Raw genomic sequence first — 23043 nt, forward strand, 5'->3', positions numbered from 1 at the left:
TTATCAGTTATTATTAACAAAATCCACAATCAATGATTTTTTTAATATATAAAAGAGGAGTTGCTGAGGCACTCTGTTTGGGATAAATTTATATAACAAATTTATTCTTGGAAGCAAGCAACCAGACCTGATTAAGACCAATCCAAGTTTTCATCAGGGTCTGATAGATACACAGTCAGGATTAAGTAAGTATTGAGCTTTTTAACCTCTAGAAGGTGTTAAATTTGTGTGGAATTCTGTAGTTCTGTCACTAAACTAATTAAAAAATCAAACGTAATTAGAAGTAATTAGAGGAATAATTAATAAATATTTAAGAAGTATCAATTAACATTTTTACACACAATAACCAGGTCATGTAGCAGACTCTTGATTTGTTCTGTCACAAATGTGCTAATGTGTAACAAACGTGTGGTAACAGTACCTCGCACGCAGGATCCAAATGAGACACGCCCACAGCAGCAGCACAAACGTTAACCAGCTGTGGTATGTGATGCTCCAAACCTGGACACAAAGTGACTGTGTGTGAAAGTCTGTGACGCTGCTGCAGGTGCTGAAGTGAGTCTGAACAGAACTTCATGGTTACCATCATTGCTATGAGAGCACAGACGTAACTCTGCTGCATGACCACTCTTCCCAGCAGGAAGAATGGGCTTTCACTCTGTTTCCCACTGCAGGCCACATTCGCCTCTGCACCTAAAGAAAAGAGTCATATTCATTTTCACAATGTTGCGTTAGACCTCCAACAACCATTTGTTGAGGTAAAACGAGAAAAAAGCAGCTGTGACAGCTCATAGGTTCTGAGGCACAGCAGGGACTGGATCTCCCTCTGACAGTCACATTAAATACTACAATATTATAGATCTAGAGGCAGCTGTGGCTCAGGAGGTGCACAGGAGGAGGTGGACAGGTTGTCTACCAATTACAAGTTCAGAGACTTAATCCCCAGCTCCTAAAATCTGGGTGTCAAAGTATCACTGAAACCTGAGTTGCCCAGTGCATCAGTGTGAGGCCTGCGACAGCCTCAACCGGTGGAGGTGCTAACCACGATGGTGGTGGAGCTCACAATGATCCACCGGGAGCAGGCAGCAGCCACTCAAAAACACCTGGAGGGAAACGGGCTGTAATCCTGGTAAAGGATCGCCTGAAAGCACCAGGGTTCCTGGATGCGGGGCAGGTAATATGGTGCTTATACCATGCCCCTGAACCGCTTAGGCACTACTCTTTTTTCTATGACATTGGATTAAACCAAGTGCAACTAGCAGAAGCTCGATGGCTCCCCTGCCTAAGTCGGGGGACGTGGGTATGTGGCGGGATGTGGTCTGTGCATCAGCTGCAGGGGAGGGGTGGGTTCAGGGGGCAGTGCCAGTGGAGGCTGGTCAGCACACCTTTGACAGTAATTGTGTGATTTTGCCTCCTCTGTTTCAGTGGACACGTAGAGGTGAAGCCGTGCTGGAAAGTCAGACACTGTTTGGATGCATGAATCAGCGCACTCGTGTGAACATATTGTAAATGTAAACCTACCATGATGGCAGCTTTCTGGCTGAGTCTGGGGTCCTTCGTGTTAGACTGAGTTATGCTAGAGCTGCAGGAAGCAAGTATCTCAGTCACATAACTTATGGTCATTTATGTGTGGCTGAGGTCATAAGGGGGGTGATATTCACTGGCACCAAACCTGAGACCCCTGATCCCAGATAATTGTTGGGTGTACTTATAAGTGATATGTTTTTCATCTATTAAAACTCATTTTTTTGTTTGAGTATACTCTATCTGTAGGCCCTCAAAGACAATTAAATGTTGTTTTTCAATTAAGCTGAAAAAGTCAGTGACGTCCACAGAATATCGTTCACTGTTTTTTTCACATTTTTGTGGGCTATATCATAAATGATTCATTTCAGGCTGTCAGATTGATGTCCTCCGGTCAGTCCTATAACAGCTGTCCACTGTTTGATTCTTTTCTGACACACTTCCATACTGGGTGAGTTATACTGGTTAGTCATTTCTGTGAAAAATAGCAGCTGGTACCGAGATAGGGCTGACTGTCTTCGGTCACAGTCCCTCCGCTTTCTGTTGGTACAGACAAGAGTACGACCTGAAACATAGAACACACACACACACACACACACACACACACACACACACACACACACACACACACACACACACACACACACACACAGATGTTTACTTGTACTTATGTGGAGGGTATATGACAGTTTTAAATATTAAATAGTTCCAGCCCTATCTGGATGGCAGCACAAAGAACAGCATGGTCGATACTGGTATGAGTAAGAAGAAACACCCCATTATGGGAAGCCCCCAGCAGCCTTAACATATTGAAGTGTAACTAAGGGAGGATTCAGGGTCACCTGATCCAGCCTCAACTATATGCTTTAGCAAAAAGGAAAGTTTTATCCCAGGAACCACAAGTAAGTTAGCAGTGCTTAATCAGGGAGATCGGCTACTGCAGCATTTTGGATTAACTGAAGGCTTTTAGGACATCCTGATAATAATGAATTACAATAGTCCAGTCTAACAGTAATAAATGCATGAACTGGGGTTTTTCAGCATCACTCTGAGATAAGGTGTTTGTAATTTTAGAGATGTTGTACAAAAATGGAAGAAACTAGTCCCAGATTTAACAAGTGTTAGCGGAGGCCAAAGTAATGGCATCCAGAGTAAGAATCTGGTTAGACACTGTATTTCTACGATTTTTTAGAGCCAAGTACAATAACCTCAGTTTGTCATCTGCACAGAAGTAAAAATGTATGCTATACCTACTAATGATACTGCCTAGGAGGAGCATGCATAATGTAAACTGAACTGGTCCTAGCACTGAACCCTGTGGAACTCCATTACAATATATTTTACACCTTACAATATAAAGCACCCTGAGGCGACTGCTGTTGTAATTTGGGGCTATACAACTGAAACTGAATTGGATATATAGTGAAGATATACAAGCATTTCTGTAGTACGATATAAAAAAAAACAGAAGAGAAGAAGAATCTCTATTTAAATATCAGCCGTAGACAATAGATTATTAAATCCAAATAGAGCCTTTTGTACAGCTAATAGAAATGATCTACCTGTGTGTCGTCTTTTTGTTCATTCCAAGGCTGTAATTCCACCAGCTCTTCTTTTCTCTCTCGTCTTTTCTCCTGTTGCTGCTTTTCCTGCAGAAAAAGAACAAGCGCTCAGAAGATATCAGAAAATACAGTTTTTCAAAAGTCACGTGGCAGGTACAAAAGTCCATCAGCTGCAGAATCTGTCTGTGTGCCATGTTAAACCCACCTGGGCCTCTTTGCTCTCCTAATGAGCGACGTAAAAAATCTTTTCAATAAAAGAGTTATTTTGTCATAAAAGTCTGTGTTTATTATGTTTGTTTGTTTTTATATTTTGAATATCAATATGTTTGGGTTTTTGTATAAACACTGTTTCAATATGTGAGATTTGATACGATAACAAAGCTTTTCATTATGTTTAAATACTTTATCAAAGAAAAGCCAGTGGAGGCACATTCAGCACTAAGAGAATATAATGATATATTATAATATAAAAAGAGTGAGTGAGGAGATACCGCGTTAGAGCCTCCATGACGTCCTGTTCTGAGAACAGTCACTATGGTAGTATAGAGCAAAAAGAGGATTCCTGGGTTGACATAAACGGGCCAGTCATGACTGCTGTTCAGATTAAGGTCATAGGGCAGGGTGCAGTTTCCTGGTATGATGATGTCCTTCAGACCAAAGAGTCTAGGCAGAAAAAAGAGAAAGAAATCGAGGAATACACCTGTGTTAATAATGACTTACTAATACTGTTGTGACCATAAGTATGTGAGGATCTAGAACATGATGATCAGGTGTGATCAGTGGAAATTTGGCACCATAGACAGACTTAATGACCATAAGCAAAGATGTAGAGTCGTAGCCACAATGCTAAAGTACGATTAGCATCAGTCAATTCAGTAAAGTTTGCAAGTGAAGTATTTCAGATGTTCTTTTGTTTTAACTTTGATGATTATGGCTTATAGCTCACTAAAATCATAAATGCAGCTTCTCACGGGTGCTGGTTTAGCGTGAGCGGCCACCACATACTACATGGTTAGAACACAGTGGCCCAAGTTCAAGTCCGACCCTTGACCTCTCCTCTTGACAACAACAATAGATTCCCTGCAGGGTTCTCGGTGGGTTTTCTTGACTGTCATCTCAGGAGTCTCACTTCCAGTCAGCTTTCCATTGATATGCTTTGTTCCAGCAATGTGCGTCTGTGGCTTACCTCTGTGAGTCATTATCTCAACAATCCAATGAGCAGTCTTTCCTATGATTGTGTTTGTGTGCACTGAACAAGCAGGAACTGTGTACTGAACATAGAATAACCTTTTTGAATTAAATGACAAAAGAAGAAAGCTTTTTCAAATTTTTGGTGGGATACACTAGTACACATTTTTTGGGGGGTTGTTTGTTTGTTTTGGGGTTTTAAGTTGGGAACATGTCTTTCATCACTAATAACACAAGTACAAGTACGTTGGGTCACAGATTTGCATGACCTGTGTTACATGCAGTAAACAATTTCCCCTCCTGGGATAAATGAAGGAACAGAATCGTATTACTTCTTTCACCATCCACGTTACAGACACACTTCAGTCATATGCAACAGCTGTGCCTTCATCAAAATTCTAATAGTCTTTTTTACACAGCTCAGAGTTGAACTCATCTTTAGGCTCATGTTGATGTTACCAAATATGTTCCAAAGTGATCAAATAAAGTGTTAAGCTTAAGATCAGCTGACACCTGGGACATGGCACAGTAATATCAAAAAAGTTAAGAGTTCTTTTAAAGTACTAATAATAATAATCACAAGTTATTTATACAACGTTTCTTCATATTGGAAAATGTATACATTAACAGACTGGCAATCATCAGCCTACCTTAGACAATGAAAAGCATAGGAATTAAAAGCACAACAGAGATTTCAATTTACTATCATATTTACTTGTTTTGCAAAGAATCTCTGTTGAACATTTGACTATTTTCCCGTCAGCTTCACTAAAGAGACACAGACTCAGTTTTATGACAGTGGAGTATGTTTGCTGGGTAAACGTCGACTAGGCTGACTGATGAACAGCTGGCTAAGTGATACCGATACAGAAACCTGCCAAGAGGGCAGTGACGTCATGAGGAAGAAACTGAGAAGAAGAGAGATCGTAAACCCCAGTGGAGGCTCATTCCACTCATACCTGTCATGCCAGCACAGTCACACTGCGTTCATTTCGTTTCTTGTCAGTAAACTTGAATAGTTGACCCGACTTCTGGTGCAAAGAGAAATTTCACAGCCACAGATGAATATATGTGTACTGATACAATTAAGGAGGGTTTACAGGCATGAAGGGAAGGGCACAGCAAATTACACTTTTATTGTTGTAGGCTGAATTATATGTGTTTAAATACTGGCCTCTCACAGTCACTTCACCACAAAGATGAGATCTTTATTACTCAAATGTTAAAACCGACCAAAACAGGTCAGTTTGTTGGACAACGCAAAATTTTGTATTGTTGACTCTGTAAATCGTGACCCAAGTGTGGACTTTCAGCTCTAATTTAAGGGATTTAACACAAATTCTGGATTATCTGTTGAGGAAGTAAAGCTACTTTAAACAGAGGCTCAAAAATATCAGAGGTTCAAAAATAACTGGACAAAAGGCTGACAGGGAATTTCTTTTTAAATATGAGGCTCAAAGTGATTCGACCGCAACAGAGAGAGACCAGTGTTGAGCTAAAAAAATCCAAATAAACTGTTAAACAATGAATTCAAATATTTTTATTTGTTTAGATTAGAAAGTCTGCACTTCAGTTATATCTTGACAGTAAAATCCACTGTTACAAATCTGTTTGTGCAATAAATTATTGACCCAACTGTATCAAGACGTGTACACGGTCTTCAATAATCAGGCCCCATCTTATCTTAATGACCTTATAGTACCATATCACACTATCAGAGCACTGCAGGGTTTTTAGAGGCCCCTCTTTTGTGGAACCAGTTTGGATTTGAGGGACACACACCCTCTCTACTTTTAAGATTAGGCTTCAAACGTTGCCTTTAACAAAGCACTGTTGGGCTGTTGCAATGTTGCTTTAGGCTCAGGCTACTGGGTGCTTCCCATGATGCACTGAGCATTTCTTCTCCAGTCACTTGTTCTCACTCATGATGTACAGCACGTCCTTACGTGTCGTCGTCTCTCTGTATCTCATAGTGTGGGGTTTGTCCTTGTCTTCCTTTACTCCCTTTTCCCTCTTTTCTTCCCCCTCTCCCCACAGAGGGCTGCCCTGCCAAAAACTGGCACTGCCAGAGGTTTCGTCATGTCAACTGGAGTTCCCTTTTCCCCCAAGTTACATGTCCTGCAACACTGATGAAATAGCACTTTTGCCTACGGTCATGTGGCATCTATTTCTGTTGAAATCTGCTGAATAACCATGCACGATATGAAATGATGTAACCAAAGGTTCACTGTCCCCTGTAATTCTAGGGTGCATATGTATATAATCTGTTATTATGAAGACTTACCTGGCCCACAGGTTTTGTGGGGGGAACAGGGCCTGGGCCAGCAGACTCTGGTATAAATACAGACACACCATATGGCCAGCAGTGAAGAAGCCCACCATCACACACAGCGCATTGAAACCCAGGTGGCTGATGGGAAGATGACATGCCCACCAAGTGCAAATACCAATGAAAAGCAGGAAGTAAATGGCTGAGAAGGCAGATGGCAGTGTGATCCCTATAAAGAAAAGGTCAGAGGTTTATATGCAATGTACACAAAGAAAATGAACTACAAACAAAGTGGGCCTATTAAAAGTTTTATGCTCCTTTGTGTCTTAAAGGAAAAATACAATATTTCTTAAAGAGCAACTGTAAGCTTTTACGCAAATCCAGATAAATCTTTGTCATGAGTCAGACGGTGATTTGGTCATTTATGATCGAGATTTTCACTGTTTGACTATGTTGATGAACGAGAATTTCATGAGATGACATGGATTTCCTTTAGAATTTTTATTTTTTTACATTACAATGAAGCAAAATCAACTTGTAGCTTTTGTCTGGGCAAACAAACAAAATGCCGTCACGTAAAAAACATCAGTCGTATTTCGGCTGCGTTTTTGCTTTCAGTTCTTTCTTGAGATTTTAGACATTTATTCTTGTTTTCCCTGTTTTTCCAAATCTCCTGTCAATCTTTTTTTTTTTGCTATTCGAGACAGGCAAAAAAAAAGAAAAATACTTGCGGCAGCCAGTGGCCCCCCTCAGCCTCCTGGTACCTGCACCTTTGGTATCAATTTGAAATCTATGTCCCTTCATTCTCGAGTTATCGTGTCCACAAACTTGGGTGTCCGCGTCACCCGCTCGCACAGCAGGGTGACGACAACACCCCATCGGCCTTTTACAAATTAGGGGTAATAAAAAGTAACAAAAAACAAAACACAGGATGATAAGATCTCACCAGCCAGACCCAGCAGGCTAATCGCCAAGATCCTCCCCAGGTCCCGCAGAACTTTCTGGGCTGTAGCCTTCAGCTGCTCAGCCAACTGCTTGGCTCTGGTTACTGTGGAAACCTCATCAGCATCACCAGCTAATGACCTCTCTTCTTCATCTTCCTCTCCTGTTGCCTCTTCTTCATTATCATCATCACAGTCACTGTTATCATCATCCCCAACGTCTTCTGTGTCGTCTGTTGAATTATGTTCTAGCTAAGATGTGTAGGAATAAAAAAAGAAAGACATGCTTTATAAATTACATCATCCAGAGGATTTCTTCGGTTACAGGAGTAGTGCTGCAGCTAATATCCTACACTTTATTTCTGCGGACCATGTGACACATTCTCAGCTCACTGTATGATTATCTACTGATGTAAAAATCTGATGAAATAAATGTAGAAATCTGAATATACAGTACTGTGCAAAAAGTCTTGAGCCAATCTTTATTTCATTATATTTTGTAATGCTTTCTGGGTGTATTTCAGAGCTTTTCTTTAGACATCGGCTGCTTACAAAAGAACGCATCTTTTATATTTTGACCTGGTGCATTGTAACAATATGTGGCAAGTGAACAAACATAAGGCAAAAGTAAAGGTGTGAGGCCTAAAAAATAAAAACTACAGTAGATGAACAGTATCTGAAACTCATGTACTGTTCACTGAAGTCTCAGAAGAAATGGTCTCGGTAAAAAGGAAGAAATTCTTAACCTCTTAAATGTGGACTCACATTTTAGGTTGTTAGACCACAATAGAACATTTTACACATATAGGTGTGAACATGTTCCCATGTTTGAAGTAGCAGCTTTGGAGTGAAATTTTTCATGTTTTATGCGATGTTCAGAAATCTTTGACTTTTTTTTACTTTGTTACAGACATACGCCTTCCTGCAACTGTTAGCAGCACCTTAAATTAGCTATATTGCTCAAAGGGGCACAATTGTTGTTTCTCATTTTGTTTTTGTACTCAGGAAAAATGCTGCTGTGTTCAGACAACAAATAAAGAGTTTTGCACATCATTACCAGAAACTACATCAGGTAAAAAGATAATTCTTTGTTTTTTCATTCATCGGGTCCGAATCAGCCCAAATCGCAAAGAGAAATTAAAAATGCATGCCATGAAAGAGTTCGGGTCTTAGGAGTTTAAGGAAGGAAACGAAAAGAATAGGCAGAGTTACGCCAAATTACAGAAGAACTAGGTGAAAATCAGTGGCAACAAGTCTGATGGATTGATGAATACAAATTTGGTTCAAATTGTTATGAGTATGGTTGGTCAGGAGAGAGATCCAACAGTGAGTCTACAGCCATCTGTAAAACATGGTGGAGGCTCCATCATGGTTTGGGGCTCTATTTCAAGTACCATCATATTTTGATCCAACTTGCAATGCCATGTGGAAAGCATCTGACATGATGCTTTCATGTCAGCTTATTTTTCAACATGACATTGATCCCAAACACAGCACCAATGCAGTCAAAGCAATCCTGAAAAAACACACGCTTAGGTATGGACTGTCCTCCCCAGAGCTCCCTTATTCACATTCAGAAGCAGGTGATTTCTCCCACACCACCTCACTAAACCATCCACTTGTGTCCTCCTCCCCCTGTTCTTAATTAATACATGTAACCACTGCAGAATTATTACAGTATTTCTGTAGATGGCATGACTTGTAGTGAAAATCTGAGGCATCGAGATGATCGGGACTGGAGACAGCACTGTGAGACGCTCCTGCACTGCACCCAAACAAGTGTTTAGCAGAGGAGGCAGCAGAGAGCTGAAACTAAACCTGTTGAATAAATGGCTCTTCACCCCCTCCAGGCTGCCCACTGCAGTGATGGCTGTCCATCTGTCACCTTAAACCCAGTGATTTTCTTCACTCCACTCCACCCATCCCTCCTGTTGTTCTGCTCGAGTTTGCCCTCGAGCTTCCTTCTGTAGGAATTCTTGCATTTCTGTGAATTCACCCTCAGCCTGTTATGCACTTTCCAGTTCTTCCCTGCCCCCAGACCTGAAAGCTACGGAAGAGGATTAGGGCCACTAGGGAAAAGGAAAAAAAAGTGGGCATGTCTTTTTCTTTTTTTTTTACTTCTTTTCCAGAATTCTGAGAAAAAAGTCAGAATTCTCAGATTAAAGTCAGAATTCTGACTTTAATCAGAGGAGGCCCTAATCCTCCTCTGTAGAAGCCAGCCTTCTTTTAATTAGGCTTTTCTCAGATCACCAGTGATTTAAGGCTTATTGTTCTCAAAGAAGAAAGTATTATCCATCCACACACACAATAACAGCCCCTCTCGCTCAGTTGTTGGCATTTGCTCTTGCTCAGATCTCTGCTCTGTGTGCGCACAGACATCTGCGGACCTGCTCTCAGTGTGCAAAAATTCTGACTGGCTGGAAAATAATTGTAGTTATAGAAAAAAATTAAGTTTAAGTAGACTTCAGAAATAGAATAAATGATAAGAAAATTGCCTAAGAGAGTCCAGCCTGTGCTGTAGAATAAAGGTGGTCATACCAAATATTGATGTTCCAGGTAGTAAGAATTGCACACCCCTTGTTTTTGCCTTACCTACTGTATTTGTATGTATGTTTGACAATGTTTTGATAAATTGCTGTACCCATTACCCATTTTCCTAGCAACATATAAAGAATTGAAGGCTGACTCAAGACTTTTGAGTAGTACTGTACTTGAGGAATTTAATGAAAAATCTGTAATTGGTTTCACTGATTAATATCCATTTACTTGATTTGGTGAGGCACAGATTATCACACTCAGTTGTGTGTGAGTATCAACTATTTGTAAGAGGACTTCATCTTTCACACAGTCTACTTTAGTTTTTGATGAAAAAAATGACATGTGTTGTTGTTCCTCTGAGGTTGTATTTCAACCTGCTGTGATGCTAAAAGACAAAAAACAACAACACAATTTTGTTTTTACTTTCTCCTTGCTGCATGCACTAATGATTGTCAATCTATCATATATAATTTTTATGTGTAATATTGTGACTTCTTTGATTTCAGCACAACCACACTGCTGGTTTCCTGTCATAAAGATACACATTTAAACATATGCAAAGAGACTCACCGATGTAATGTTGGCAGCAGCCACCATTTCTCTGTTCCTGACCAATCTGCTGCAGAGGATGACTGTTACCAATGCAACTATACACACACCAAGGTCTGGGCACAGAAGACGTGCCACTTTCCAAGGGTCTTCCAAGGGAAGCCTATGACACACGTGCACATGTAAGGCTGTTACAATTATAGGATAAATAAAGTATATCTCATTTTATCTCAACTCATCTAAAACATTTCAGGGATATCATAGACATGCACAAAATATATTCACATTGCATGGTGGATGTATGGATGTTCTGTTAGGAACACTGGATTTATTCAAATGTTATTTGACACATTACTGCAAATCAAGCAAAAAGTTAGATACATGACTAATAGAAGACAATGTCTTCACCAAATAAATACAGAATGCTAAAAGATGAATGTATACAGGCAATAGTGAAGGATACGTTTCCATCCAGATTTAAGGTTGCACTCATGCAAATAGATTTAAGGTCGTCTCCTGCCAAGTTCATACTAATCTAATCAGTTTAATCTGCAGCTTTACAAAAACAGCATACAGCCCATGTGACATAGATGCACACTGACAGGAAGAAGGTGTCCTGCAACAGATGCTCTGGTCCCTAATCGTTATCATAGCGTGAGTTTGGGAAAACACAAAAAGATAGAAGACAGGCAGTTCGTAGAAGTGTTGCAACTTCTCCAAGATGTTAGTTACCAAGTACCTTGAAGAACTGTGTGCAATTCTAACAATGGGAATAAGTGATGGTTTAAATGCAAAAGGCGCTTTCATTAACGTAAATTGAATTAAATGTGATTTAATGTACAGCGCTATGTTCAAATGAAAAAGTATTAATGGCAGTGTTTTAAAATAAGCATCTTCATTTCAGTATTTTTTCCTCAGGTATCTATTCAGTTCAATTTATTTTTAATTCTCTTATTTATATAGTGTAAAACTTAGAACAGCTTTCATCTAAAGGTGCTAAAATAATACAGAGAAAGGCCAAACAATCATGTGACCCCCCTGTGAGCAAGTGCATTGCAAGTGCAAAGGAAAAAATAACTTTTAACACAAAGAACATGTGGGAGAACCAGGCTCAGGGAGGAGGCAGCCATCTGCCACGACTGGCTGAGGGTGAGGAGAAAAGGAGAGAGCGGTGGGAGGCTTTGCATTTACTTGTAAGCTACATTTACCTACAGGTCCTTCTCAAAAAATTAGCATATTGTGATAAACATTAGAATTTCATATATTTTAGATTCATTACACACAACTGAAGTAGTTCAAGCCTTTCATTGTTTTAATATTGATGATTTTGGCATACATAACTCATGAAAACCCAAAATTCCTGTCTCAAAAAATTAGCATATTTCATCCGACCAATAAAAGAAAAGTGTTTTTAATACAAAAAAAGTCAACCTTCAAATAATTATGTGCAGTTATGCACTCAATACATGGTCGGGAATCCTTTTGCAGAAATGACTGCTTCAATGCGGCGTGGCATGGAGGCAATCAGCCTGTGGCACTGCTGAGGTGTTATGGAGGCCCAGGATGCTTCGATAGCGGCCTTAAGCTCATCCAAAGTGTTGGGTCTTGCGTCTCTCAACTTTCTCTCCACAATATCCCACAGATTCTCTATGGGGTCCAGGTCAGGAGAGTTGGCAGGCCAATTGAGCACAGTAATACCATGGTCAGTAAACCATTTACCAGTGGTTTTGGCACTGTGAGCAGGTGCCAGGTCGTGCTGAAAAATGAAATCTTCATCACCATAAAGCTTTTCAGCAGATGGAAGCATGAAGTGCTCCAAAATCTCCTGATAGCTAGCTGCATTGACCCTGCCCTTGATAAAACACAGTGGACCAACACCAGCAGCTGACATGGCACCCCAGACATCACTGACTGTGGGTACTTGACACTGGACTTCAGGCATTTTGGCATTTCCCTCTCCCCAGTCTTCCTCCAGACTCTGGCACCTTGACATGCAAAAGTTGCTTTCATCCGAAAAAAGTACTTTGGACCACTGAGCAACAGTCCAGTGCTGCTTCTCTGTAGCCCAGGTCAGGCGCTTCTGCCGCTGTTTCTGGTTCAAAAGTGGCTTGACCTGGGGAATGCGGCACCTGTAGCCCATTTCCTGCACACGCCTGTACACGGTGGCTCTGGATGTTTCTACTCCAGACTCAGTCCACTTCTTCTGCAGGTCCCCCAAGGTCTGGAATCGGTTCTTCTCCACACTCTTCCTCAGGGTCCGGTCACCTCTTCTCGTTGTGCAGCGTTTCCTGCCACACTTTTTCCTTCCCACAGACTTCCCACTGAGGTGCCTTGATACAGCACTCTGGGAACAGCCTATTCGTTCAGAAATTTCTTTCTGTGTCTTACCCTCTTGCTTGAGGGTGTCAATGATGGCCTTCTGGACAGCAGTCAGGTCGGCAGTCTTACCCATGATTGCGGTTTTGGGTAATGAACCAGGCTGGGAGTTTTTAAAAGCCTCAGGAATCTTTTGCAGGTGTTTAGAGTTAATTCGTTGATTCAGATGGTTAGGTTAATAGCTCGTTTAGAGAACCTTTTCATGATATGCTAATTTTTTGAGACAGGAATTTTGGGTTTTCATGAGTTATGTATGCCAAAATCATCAATATTAAAACAATGAAAGGCTTGAACTACTTCAGTTGTGTGTAATGAATCTAAAATATATGAAAGTCTGATGTTTATCAGTACATTACAGGAAATAATGAACTTTATCACAATATGCTAATTTTTTGAGAAGGACCTGTATTATTTCCCACAATCAGCCCATCAGTGACACTGGCAGGGATAAATGGTGCAACTCATAGAATTAGTTACATAGTTACCTACCTTGACAGTCCTATATGTCTGGTTATGGTATTCCATTGTGAACAGTTATCACCTATTGCAGTGTTGAGAGGAGGATATGTGTATAGTACTGTCTGGAAGCAGATATGAGCCAGTACAAATAGCAGACTGGTGCAGAATATTGCTCTGATAAAGCGTCCTGTGTGACCTAAAAGACAAAGACAGGAGAGATACAGAAACTGTTAAATGTACTAAAAAATGCAGCATAAATAAAACAGTATATTCGACCAAGATAATAAATCTTTATTTAACCGACATGGAATAAGTATCCTTATGCAAGACACTGAATCCTGAACTGCCCCCAGTGTGACTGAGTGTGTGACTGAGTGTGTGACTGAGTGTGTGTGAATGTTAGACAAAGTGCTTACGCTGCATCCACACTGGAAGCAATTTGCGCGTCAGCCATTGTTTTGAAGCTGATACTGGTCAGTTGTGGACATTCAGGCTCCAGATGACTAGCTGACCCTCTAATGCATTTACTACCAAGTCAATCATTAGTGTACTTCACTCTCATTGGTAGTCACTTCAGATGCTTGCCTAAAAGTTGAAAAAAGTTTATCATGGTTCTTGCTCGTGCCCACACTTCCCAGTGTCAGTGATTATTTCCGGGACTGAGAAATATATTAGGAACGATGCCACATCGGATTGATTGAAATGAAAATTATCAACCTTCAGAGAGCTGAATTCAAAGACATCCCAAAATCAAAATGACAAATGATGTGGCAGGCGTGTTCATTTTGCTGAAGTTTCATTATAAGAAATGGTACTCAGTAGTTTGTGTGAATAATTTGGCTGATGATTTGTCTTTTGTTGCAAAGTTCAGCCTGCCAATTAGGTTTGGTATGATTTAACCCCCCCCCCCCCCCCGAGATGAAGAACACGTGTCATGACTTAACAAGGCCTTTCCTTTCTTTTCTTTTTTTTCCTTTTTATTTTGTTACTTTCGTAGTGCACTGAAAGTTTTGTTTGATAATTTCTCTGTCATCTAAGCACGTTGAATAGGATCTGAACGTTGAATAGGAAGAACTACAACATGTTGTTGCGAACGGTTGCAAAGTGACTTACTTCAAAATTAAAATGGGTTCAGGAGAAAGCCACTTATTGGGACAATTAGGAAGCGAGTCCCTGTCTAAAAGGATTCAACGAGGTAATCCAGTCTAAATTCTTTTTCTTTTTGAAATGTCGTCGTTTTGCTGAGGGTGGAAATGAAATGCGGAGATAGATTCCACTATCAGCAAAGAAAGAATCAATGAATGAATGAGTGAAAATAAAATAAAAAATGGGGAGCTGACTGACTGGTAAAAGCTGACAAGACTTGACTGACTTAACACCACTATGCGAAGTTAACCCCCGCCCAGATGACAAAGGTGTGGATGTATATCTGTGTGTGTCTCTTGTTGCAGCAGCAGGAGGAGACCAGAAGAGGAAACATGGGTCACATGACTATGTGAACTCTGCAAGTTTAACCTCTTTAGCTGTAATTTTTCTGGATGTTTTTGAATTTACCAGGGTGTGTTATTCATCACCTTGTGTTGCTCACAGAGGTCACTGTGAGAAAGTGTGTATACACCTGCGCAGCGCTAACATTTACATTTCTTTTCTACAGCAGAGGGTTAATCATGTGATTTGATCATGTGATTTACAGTAGGACACACAACTTAATAATGTTTTTCTACCACAGGATTCCTGAGTTTGTGTGAAGGAAACTGTGGTTAGAGGCTATATGTTGGTGATGAAATTACACTGTTGTTGAGAAAATGTTGAGAAAATGTGAATATTACAGGGAAAAAGTGTATACAGTGTGAGACATACTGTGTTGAAACCAGTGTTACTTCTTTTTACAGCAGAGTGTTGACTTTATGACCTTTTACAGCACCTCTGGAATCTGGGTGACCTACGCCTGACCATCAGGATGAACCGTGTGTTTGGCTAATGTTTGTTTTCTTTAAGAGTGCTTGTAAAGGATTCAGCACAGACAGACAAGTGACAATTGGACAAATGTGCAGTGGTTACAAAATAGTTAAAATGGAGCTCATTATCTGACCACTACTGAGCTCATAGTGATAAATGAGTGAGTGACAAACTTAAGGAAAGTCACTGATTACAATGTGGAATGACGTTGAGATGTTCAATGATTTGGAGCAAATTATGAAAAAAGTAGGGGTTTAATGAGTTTAGAATAACCCTGCAATGATACTTGTCTCTGTGATGCTGAATACTTTATTACTCTTATGCTACAGTTGTTTGCAAATGTGAAGTTGTTTTAACTTAAAGACTTTTGTCTCCTAGGATACAGGCTCCGGGTGGAGCTGGGAGTTAAACAAATCTTAACATTTAACCACCGACTAATGTTTTTACACAGGGTTACAGGTTTGGAGTGGAGCTGCTCCAAGAGGGAAACCCTGGAGACTTTTTCAGAGAGAATGTGCAACATTCTTGTACATGTCTCATTGTGTGGAGTTGACACATGGCGAGAGCCGTGTGGCAAAAGAGGAGTGTCAATTTTTAATTTGCAGGTGTCGTGAGGTGCCATGACGAGAAGGAGTGACTGAGGGGATCGTCCGCAAGATGGAAGGTGAGGCCAGGAGAGAGGATTCAGGAGGATCAGAGAGGAGCGGAGATCACCTTCAGCACAGCTGAGAGCCCACAGAGGTCTGGGCGACTTGATCGAGAGAAGGTTGTGGACAACGGCTAAATCCACAGCAGTGTTGGAACATGAGAACCTGAAGGATGAAGGGAGCGTGCCAAGCTCTATCCGATGACGCAGAGAGGAAGTTCAGCGATGGACTTGTGGTTCTGTGAACAGCACAAATGCCAGGTGACTGTGAAATAACTAACAGCACTTTTCCCAAAAATGAAGCCAGTAACTTATTATTCTAAAAGATTAGCTCTTGTGCTTTACCTCCGTGTGTGAGATCAGTGTGTGCAGCGGCTCAAGCTGTACAATGTTCCGGGAAATAGTTTTATTTCACCCTTTGACACTGTTAGTTCCACATGAGGTGGATGTTTTACTACTGCAAACTAAAATTACATTTCTGTCAGCTGCAAGACATTTGTCTTTGATGTCACTGCTACTCTTACAACCACACATAACCATAAAGCGGTGCACAATTCTGAATCCGTCAACCCTTTTGCCAACGGAGGAAGAGGGCACTTCTCATGAGTGTAGAGAGCACGTGGAGAAGGAGTGTAAGCCAAGAAATCACTTAACAGATGTGCCACTCGTTGAGGGAAAGGTTTGGTTTGTTGATGGTTCGAGTTTTAAAACAGCAGAGGGACAGACTAAAACAGGTTTTACTGTAGTAGATAGTGAGAAAATTATCTGTGCAGGACAACTAGCATGTTTCGTGTCTGCTCAAGCAGCAGAAATAGTAGCTTTAACAGAAGCGTGTAAAGCTGCGGAGAAACAAGATGTGACAATATACACTGATAGCCAGTATGCATTTGCTACATTACATTTCTTTGCAGCACAGTGGGCAAGACGAGGTGTGACAACCTCGACAGGGAAACCTGTAGAACACGCCAAACTCCTGCAAAATCTGCTGGACGCAGTATTATTGCCTAGTAGAATTGCAGTTTGTAAATGTGCAGCACATACCAGAGGGGGAGATCCAGTCACATTAGGGAATGTCTTAGCAGATAAGATTGCAAAAGAGACAGCTTTAGGAGCACATGGTGTTCATATTTTAGCAGTGCAACACCAGCAGACGTTGTCTATTACACAGATGTGCTGGCAGACATGCAGGCACACTCACCTACTGCAGAAAAACAGTTGTGGTTCACAAAAGGAGCGAGCTTGCAAGATGATGTTTATTATCTGTGTGATAAACCAATACTGCCTAAGAATTTGTATAAGACTGCTGCTATTTTGAGCCATGGGCTTTGCCATGTCTCAACAGGAGGGAGATGATGGCAGCAGTAGAGCAACATTTTCATACTTTCGGATTTAATGCTTTAAAAAAAAATTTTGCAGGTCATGTATGATATGTTGCAAGCACAATTCTCAGGGTAATTTGAGACCTAAGAGAGGGAAATTCCCTAGACCCAGGCACCCATTTCAAGTTATTCATATGGACTTTATAGAGCTGTCAAACTGTAATAACTGTAAGTACTGTCTAGTGATAGTGTGTCCTTTTTCAAAGTAGGTAGAAATCGTCCCAACTAGGAAAGCAGATGCCATTTCGGTTGCCAAAGCAATATGTAAGAATATCATCCCGGAACACGGGATTCCAGAGACCATTTATAGTGATAATGGTCCACACTTTGTAAATGAAGTGATTGGATTAATGGCACAGCATCTAGGGATAACACTAAAACATCATTGTTCATATCACCCACAAAGTGCAGGGATGGTAGAGAGAACTAATGGGACAGTAAAGCTAAGACTTAGGAAGCCATTGGAAGAGACAGGCAGGACATGGTTAGACTGTATAGAATTAGTTAAGATGTACATGAGGATTACTCCAACAGAGAACGGTCTGATGCCCTTTGAGATTATACATGGCAGACCATTTAGGGTTCCAGTTTTCTGTAGTGATGACAGGAAAGCAGAAGAGAGAACACATTAGCAGATTGGATGCTTAAAATGTTTAAAAGTAAAGAAGTCATGAGAACAAATGATCTGCCAGATGATTCTGTTTCTCCACAGGAGCAGAGTCTGAAGTCTGGAGAGTCTGGGTGCTGATAAAGGCCATAAAGAGGAAGTGCTGGTCCAGTCCACGGTGGGAAGGTCCCTATCAGGTGCTGCTGACGACGCCCAGAGCAGTGAAGATTGTTGAGAGGACCATTTGGATGCATCAAGCGCACTGCAAGAAGGTAACACACTTCCTGGCCGACTCTGGGTAATGGTGAAAAGTCCAGGGTACAAAGGGGGGAGAAAATCTCCAGGGCCTTCCGTCTCAATCCTGGTGAAGAAACCAACGGATCCAGAACCCAATTTAGAATGGCTAGGAATGTGCTGTGCACCTTCTTGAGCCTGTTAGCCCTGAGTGGGTTGACAGGAGCGCACTGGGACAAAACAAACCACACCCAACAGTAAGACATACTTGGAACAATGCCAACTTTTCAACTTCCCTGAACCTGAATGGAAAGGTTGATTCGCCAGTAGCTGGGACCAGTAACCCTAACCCTAACCCTCTGGTACGACAGACCTGCTGGCCTGACCCTAAGTATCTGACCCGCTGCCGGACATTATACTGCTAAAAAAACTGGAAGCAGGCCAGTTACCCATGTGTATGAAAGGCAATGGGTCAGTCCAAGTTGGAGATTTACCATGGAATTTGTGCAACGCCACCTATTCTTTTTGCCCTCGGTTGAACAGAATTAACCCTCTCGAGGCAGGCGTTGCCGATTTGCAACAGTTAAAAACTAACAACCTGATTACCCCACATACATATTTTATGAGTTTTTTTTACTCAGAAGTACCAGTGCAGGTGCGAGTGATGAAATACAGCGAGCATAGACTCCTCATACCAAATGACACTGAGGGAAGACAGAAAGTGACCAAATGCTCAACGATCCCACCAACACCTAGAGTTACAACAGGAAAGGAGAAGAGTTGTAAGTGCAGATGATTCAAAAGTTGACTCTAACCCCCACAGGATGCCTGCAGTGAGAAGATTTGGGGGTTGATAAGGGTCATAAAGAGGAGTGTTGACCAGGCTACAGCTTTGAAGTTAGCTGAAAGCCACATGGACAAACAATAAAATCAACTGATGTGTTTGAATGCTTATGTCTGTATACGTTTGGATTGTAGTGACATATGATTTTGAGAATGTTGATTCTTCTTGTTTGACTGCTGACATTCATTTGTTTACTTGCAGGATGTAGTTTACTGTGTATGAGATCAATGAGAAATAGGGTAACTGAACTTTTGCTGCAATAGGAGGTGAATGACGTGAGGAGTTGTGTATTTGTTGTGTGTTTTTGTCCTTCACAAGAATAAGTTTCTAAACTAGCAGAGCCTGCGGAAGCGCAGACTCAACAGTTTGATACCATTTCTATTTGACAATATATACCAATATCATCGTCATACATTTTAATACCATCTCCACAACACACAGGCAGTAAATCATGGATATACAGGGAAAAAAGAAGAGGGCCTAGAATGATTCTAAAGGAAGACCTGTATGTAAACAAAGAGTACTCGACTGCTGATTATATATAAACAGAATTCATTCCAACGGAGAACGTCAGAAGAAAAATTAAAATAGAACAATTTGGAACTTTCCTTATAAAAACCCAACAAAAACTCTACCCAGCCTCGAGTTATAGAACAAGGTAACTACAGCATCAACCTTTCACTAGCATTAACTGGCATAATTACAACACTTACATTCAAATGGAAAATTCTACCTCAAATGCGTCACCTCAGTGCTCCGGATGACACTCACAAACTACAGGATGAAATCACTCAACTCGCTAAAGACAAAATTATATCATAAAAAACAGAAACCAGAAATCCCCATAGCAACAATACAATGTTTATTCAAATGGATACTAATGGACAGCTAGAGTAAGTCATGGATAGATACAGAACAAAATAAACTCAAAAACATTTCAGTCTCAGACCTTCTTGCTTTACATTGTAAGGTTTAAAAAAGAATAACGTCATAAATAGGCCACTGCTTTTCTCCTGAACTGAAAAAATTTAAATTTAAAATCACACACCCCAGAAAAAGAACCTCCAAACCCTATAAAGTCATCTTAACTACTGCCATGAAAACTATATTTCTAAACCGGAAATCAAAAAGGATATGAACCAGTGGATTCTTTTTTCACTAAACGCATAACATTAAGGGCAATAACTTCTCACCACAGGAATAATATTTGCCACTGATTGGCTGGTCAGTAGCATTACTTGATGAGTCATGAGAACATCTCGTTCACAAAAATGGTCCTAAGCTCTGCATAGTGACCAAAAGAACGAGCTTGTGGACACAAGCGTGAAAAGGAGCTTTCACAAAGGGTGGCTGGCCTCTCCCTTACAGACAGGGTGAGGAGCTCAGCCATCCGGGAGGGGCTCAGAGTGGAGCCGCCCCTTCTCCACATCAAAAGGAGCCAGTTGAACAGACCCAGGATACAGTGGAGCGATTATACCTCTCGGCTATCCTGGGAACACCCTGGCGTTCCCTTGGATAAGCTAGAAAGAAAGCTCCTGCCCTCACGGCCCGGATGGATGGACGGCTTAAAGAAAAGCAGGTGTCAAATGCATAAAAGGTCGGACCTGTAAACACAGATGGTCTTACCTTTGATGGTGTGTTTGTTGGGACACAGGAACCATGGTAAAAGCAGCAGGTACAAGAAGTAAACCAATGACAGGATGTTGAAGCGAAAAAGACAAGCTGTAAAGACAGAGACAGTGCAGTCAAACAACAGTGTGGGTTTAAGGCACATCTTTAACCACAGATCATCTTATTATGGAATCATATCAGGAATAATGATTCTAATAAATATTCAAATTATACCCATATTTAAACTTGGCTTTGATTTTGATGTTAGCTGCACACCTGTAATATTTCAGGTCTGGATTATTTCAGAGATAAACCTTTTACACATGATCATATTGGTGAGAATTTGCAGGAATTTCAATTACATTTTTTTTACTCATCAAACAATCAGCATGTGATTAAAGTGAAAACTTTACGCTTTAATTCAAGAGGTTTGACAAAATTATTACATTAACTGCTTATGAATTACAGCCATTTGTCTTAACCGTGAAATACATTTTGGAATCACTTTGCTCACGTTAAGTTGTTGCCTGCTGTCTCAGGCCTTTTCTGTGTTATTGAGCTTTCTTTGCAAAAACAGACAAGACAGTTGATTTAGCCACTCCTACACTTTTGTTTTTTTATTTTCAAAAAAAGAAGTGGAGTATAACACATAGTACATCAAAAACAAAACATCCAGATATGCCCCAAACAAACAGACAAACAAACGAACAAAAAGCGCACGGGGAGAGAAGGCAACAAACACAGCACTCAAGTCTCTAAACAGATGAAATTTCAACAAAGTCTGGCTGAAGAGGCTTCATAAAATTGACCCACTCGCACCATAGCTTGGCAAAAACATTCTTCTTAAGACGTATTGGGAATGTAATTGATATAGTGGGGGGCGCAGGAAGGAGCCAGCATCTTGTAACTGCTTTTTTGGCAGCTGCCACAAGTATCATAAAAAGATATTTATTTCTCATGTCCTGCAGATGATCAAGATTAGTTAGGAATATAGTAGAGAATTGTAAAGGTATATTATTTGCCTTAAATATGGTGATTAAGGCTTTAACTCTCTTTTTTCTTCTTTGTTGAGTATTTTCAGCCCACTGGTGGCATACTTTACTTGCACCAAGACCTCTTTGAATCTGCTGGGAGTTACAGTGAAAAGCTACCAGATTCAACACTCATAAATAGCTTTGCAATACTTTTGTTACATTCTTAGATTTTAAGCTGAATTACTTCAATCACAGTTAGCTTGTTTGAATTACTGTTTGAATCTCCTGATGTGGTGTATAGTGGGAAACAAAATGTAAATACTCAGATAACAACTAAAGCATTATCATAATGACTGTTGAGCAGCAAGGCTTTATTCTTTATAATGAGACTATTCATAACCAAAAAAAGCACTCAGTGTTTAAACAACAGCTGGATATGTACTGAAAAAACAAATTGAGTTGAGAACCAGTTCTGTTTGTTTTATCAAAGCTGTGTGTTACAAAGAAGATGAGAGAGAGACGGGTCTGACAGTGAAGATGAAATAAGCAGAGGTAGTTAAGGTAGATGACTTTAAATACTGTTGTCTACTATCAAAAGCAAGGACCGTGTACAAGAGAGATGAAGAAGAGCGCAAACAGGGTGGAGTGGGTGGAGACGAGTGTTAGGGATGCTTTGTTACAGAGGGATAGCAGCAAAACAGTAAAGGGACTACTCTACTCTGACAGCTCACAGCCCTTTTTACACTTGCCAGGGTGGCCTTGAGGTCAAGCACCCCTCCTTCACCCACACCCGGTAACAGCAGCTCACCTCTAAATCCATGCATCCCGTAACTAATTAGGTTCAAATTTAGCGGCCTGGAAAAATAGGCTCCAAAGATCTGTTCATTTTTAAGGCTAGAGTAAGCTGTAAGAACCCTGAGAGTGATGCAATAATAATACACAAAGCTAATGCTGATCTCGAGAGAAGAGAGTGGAAACACCTTGGCCACCAACACAATAATCTCTGTTGCATGTAGATATACATTAATAGGAAGGGAGCCAATTCCTTGGAATAATCCAACAAGGCAAAAAAGGAGCAGAGAAAAAGAAAAAAATTACAAATCCAATTTGTGGGTCCACAGTGTTCGGGTGGGAGTTGCTTGTCTTGCAATTATTGCTGTAATTAATCCCAAGGAACTAGGGATCCAATTTTTATTTATTTATTTTTCCTTTTTCCCCCAGTTGCCAGCCAGAGGCTCCTCTTCAGCACCCTCGAATAAAACTTCCCATTAATTGGATGATAATTCGAGCATACTCTCTGGTCGTCAAAGGAGTTTGCAAAGAAAAGCGTCTGGACTTCTTTAAGTTGCTTGAAGACGTTTCACCTCTCATCCGAGAAGCTTC

At 40.7% G+C, this 23043-nt stretch overlaps 1 protein-coding gene across 2 annotated transcripts in view; it reads right to left on the reverse strand.

The window, feature by feature from the left end:
- The window catches only part of piezo1 (piezo type mechanosensitive ion channel component 1 (Er blood group)), an 87022-nt gene that overhangs the window by 45241 nt on the left and 18738 nt on the right, over positions 1–23043 (reverse strand). For both annotated transcript variants that reach the window (XM_063491233.1, XM_063491232.1), the window contains exons 2-11: positions 20702–20797; positions 13437–13602; positions 10593–10734; positions 7490–7736; positions 6559–6772; positions 3578–3749; positions 3087–3173; positions 2023–2089; positions 584–693; positions 422–501 (exon numbers count right to left, since the gene is read on the reverse strand). In XM_063491233.1, coding sequence (XP_063347303.1) covers positions 422–501; positions 584–693; positions 2023–2089; positions 3087–3173; positions 3578–3749; positions 6559–6772; positions 7490–7736; positions 10593–10734; positions 13437–13602; positions 20702–20797 — 1381 coding nt within the window. The remainder of the gene's footprint in view (positions 1–421; positions 502–583; positions 694–2022; positions 2090–3086; positions 3174–3577; positions 3750–6558; positions 6773–7489; positions 7737–10592; positions 10735–13436; positions 13603–20701; positions 20798–23043) is intronic.

This window comes from Pelmatolapia mariae, linkage group LG13, assembly GCF_036321145.2.
Source record: "Pelmatolapia mariae isolate MD_Pm_ZW linkage group LG13, Pm_UMD_F_2, whole genome shotgun sequence".
Classification (NCBI taxonomy): Eukaryota; Metazoa; Chordata; class Actinopteri; order Cichliformes; family Cichlidae; genus Pelmatolapia; species Pelmatolapia mariae.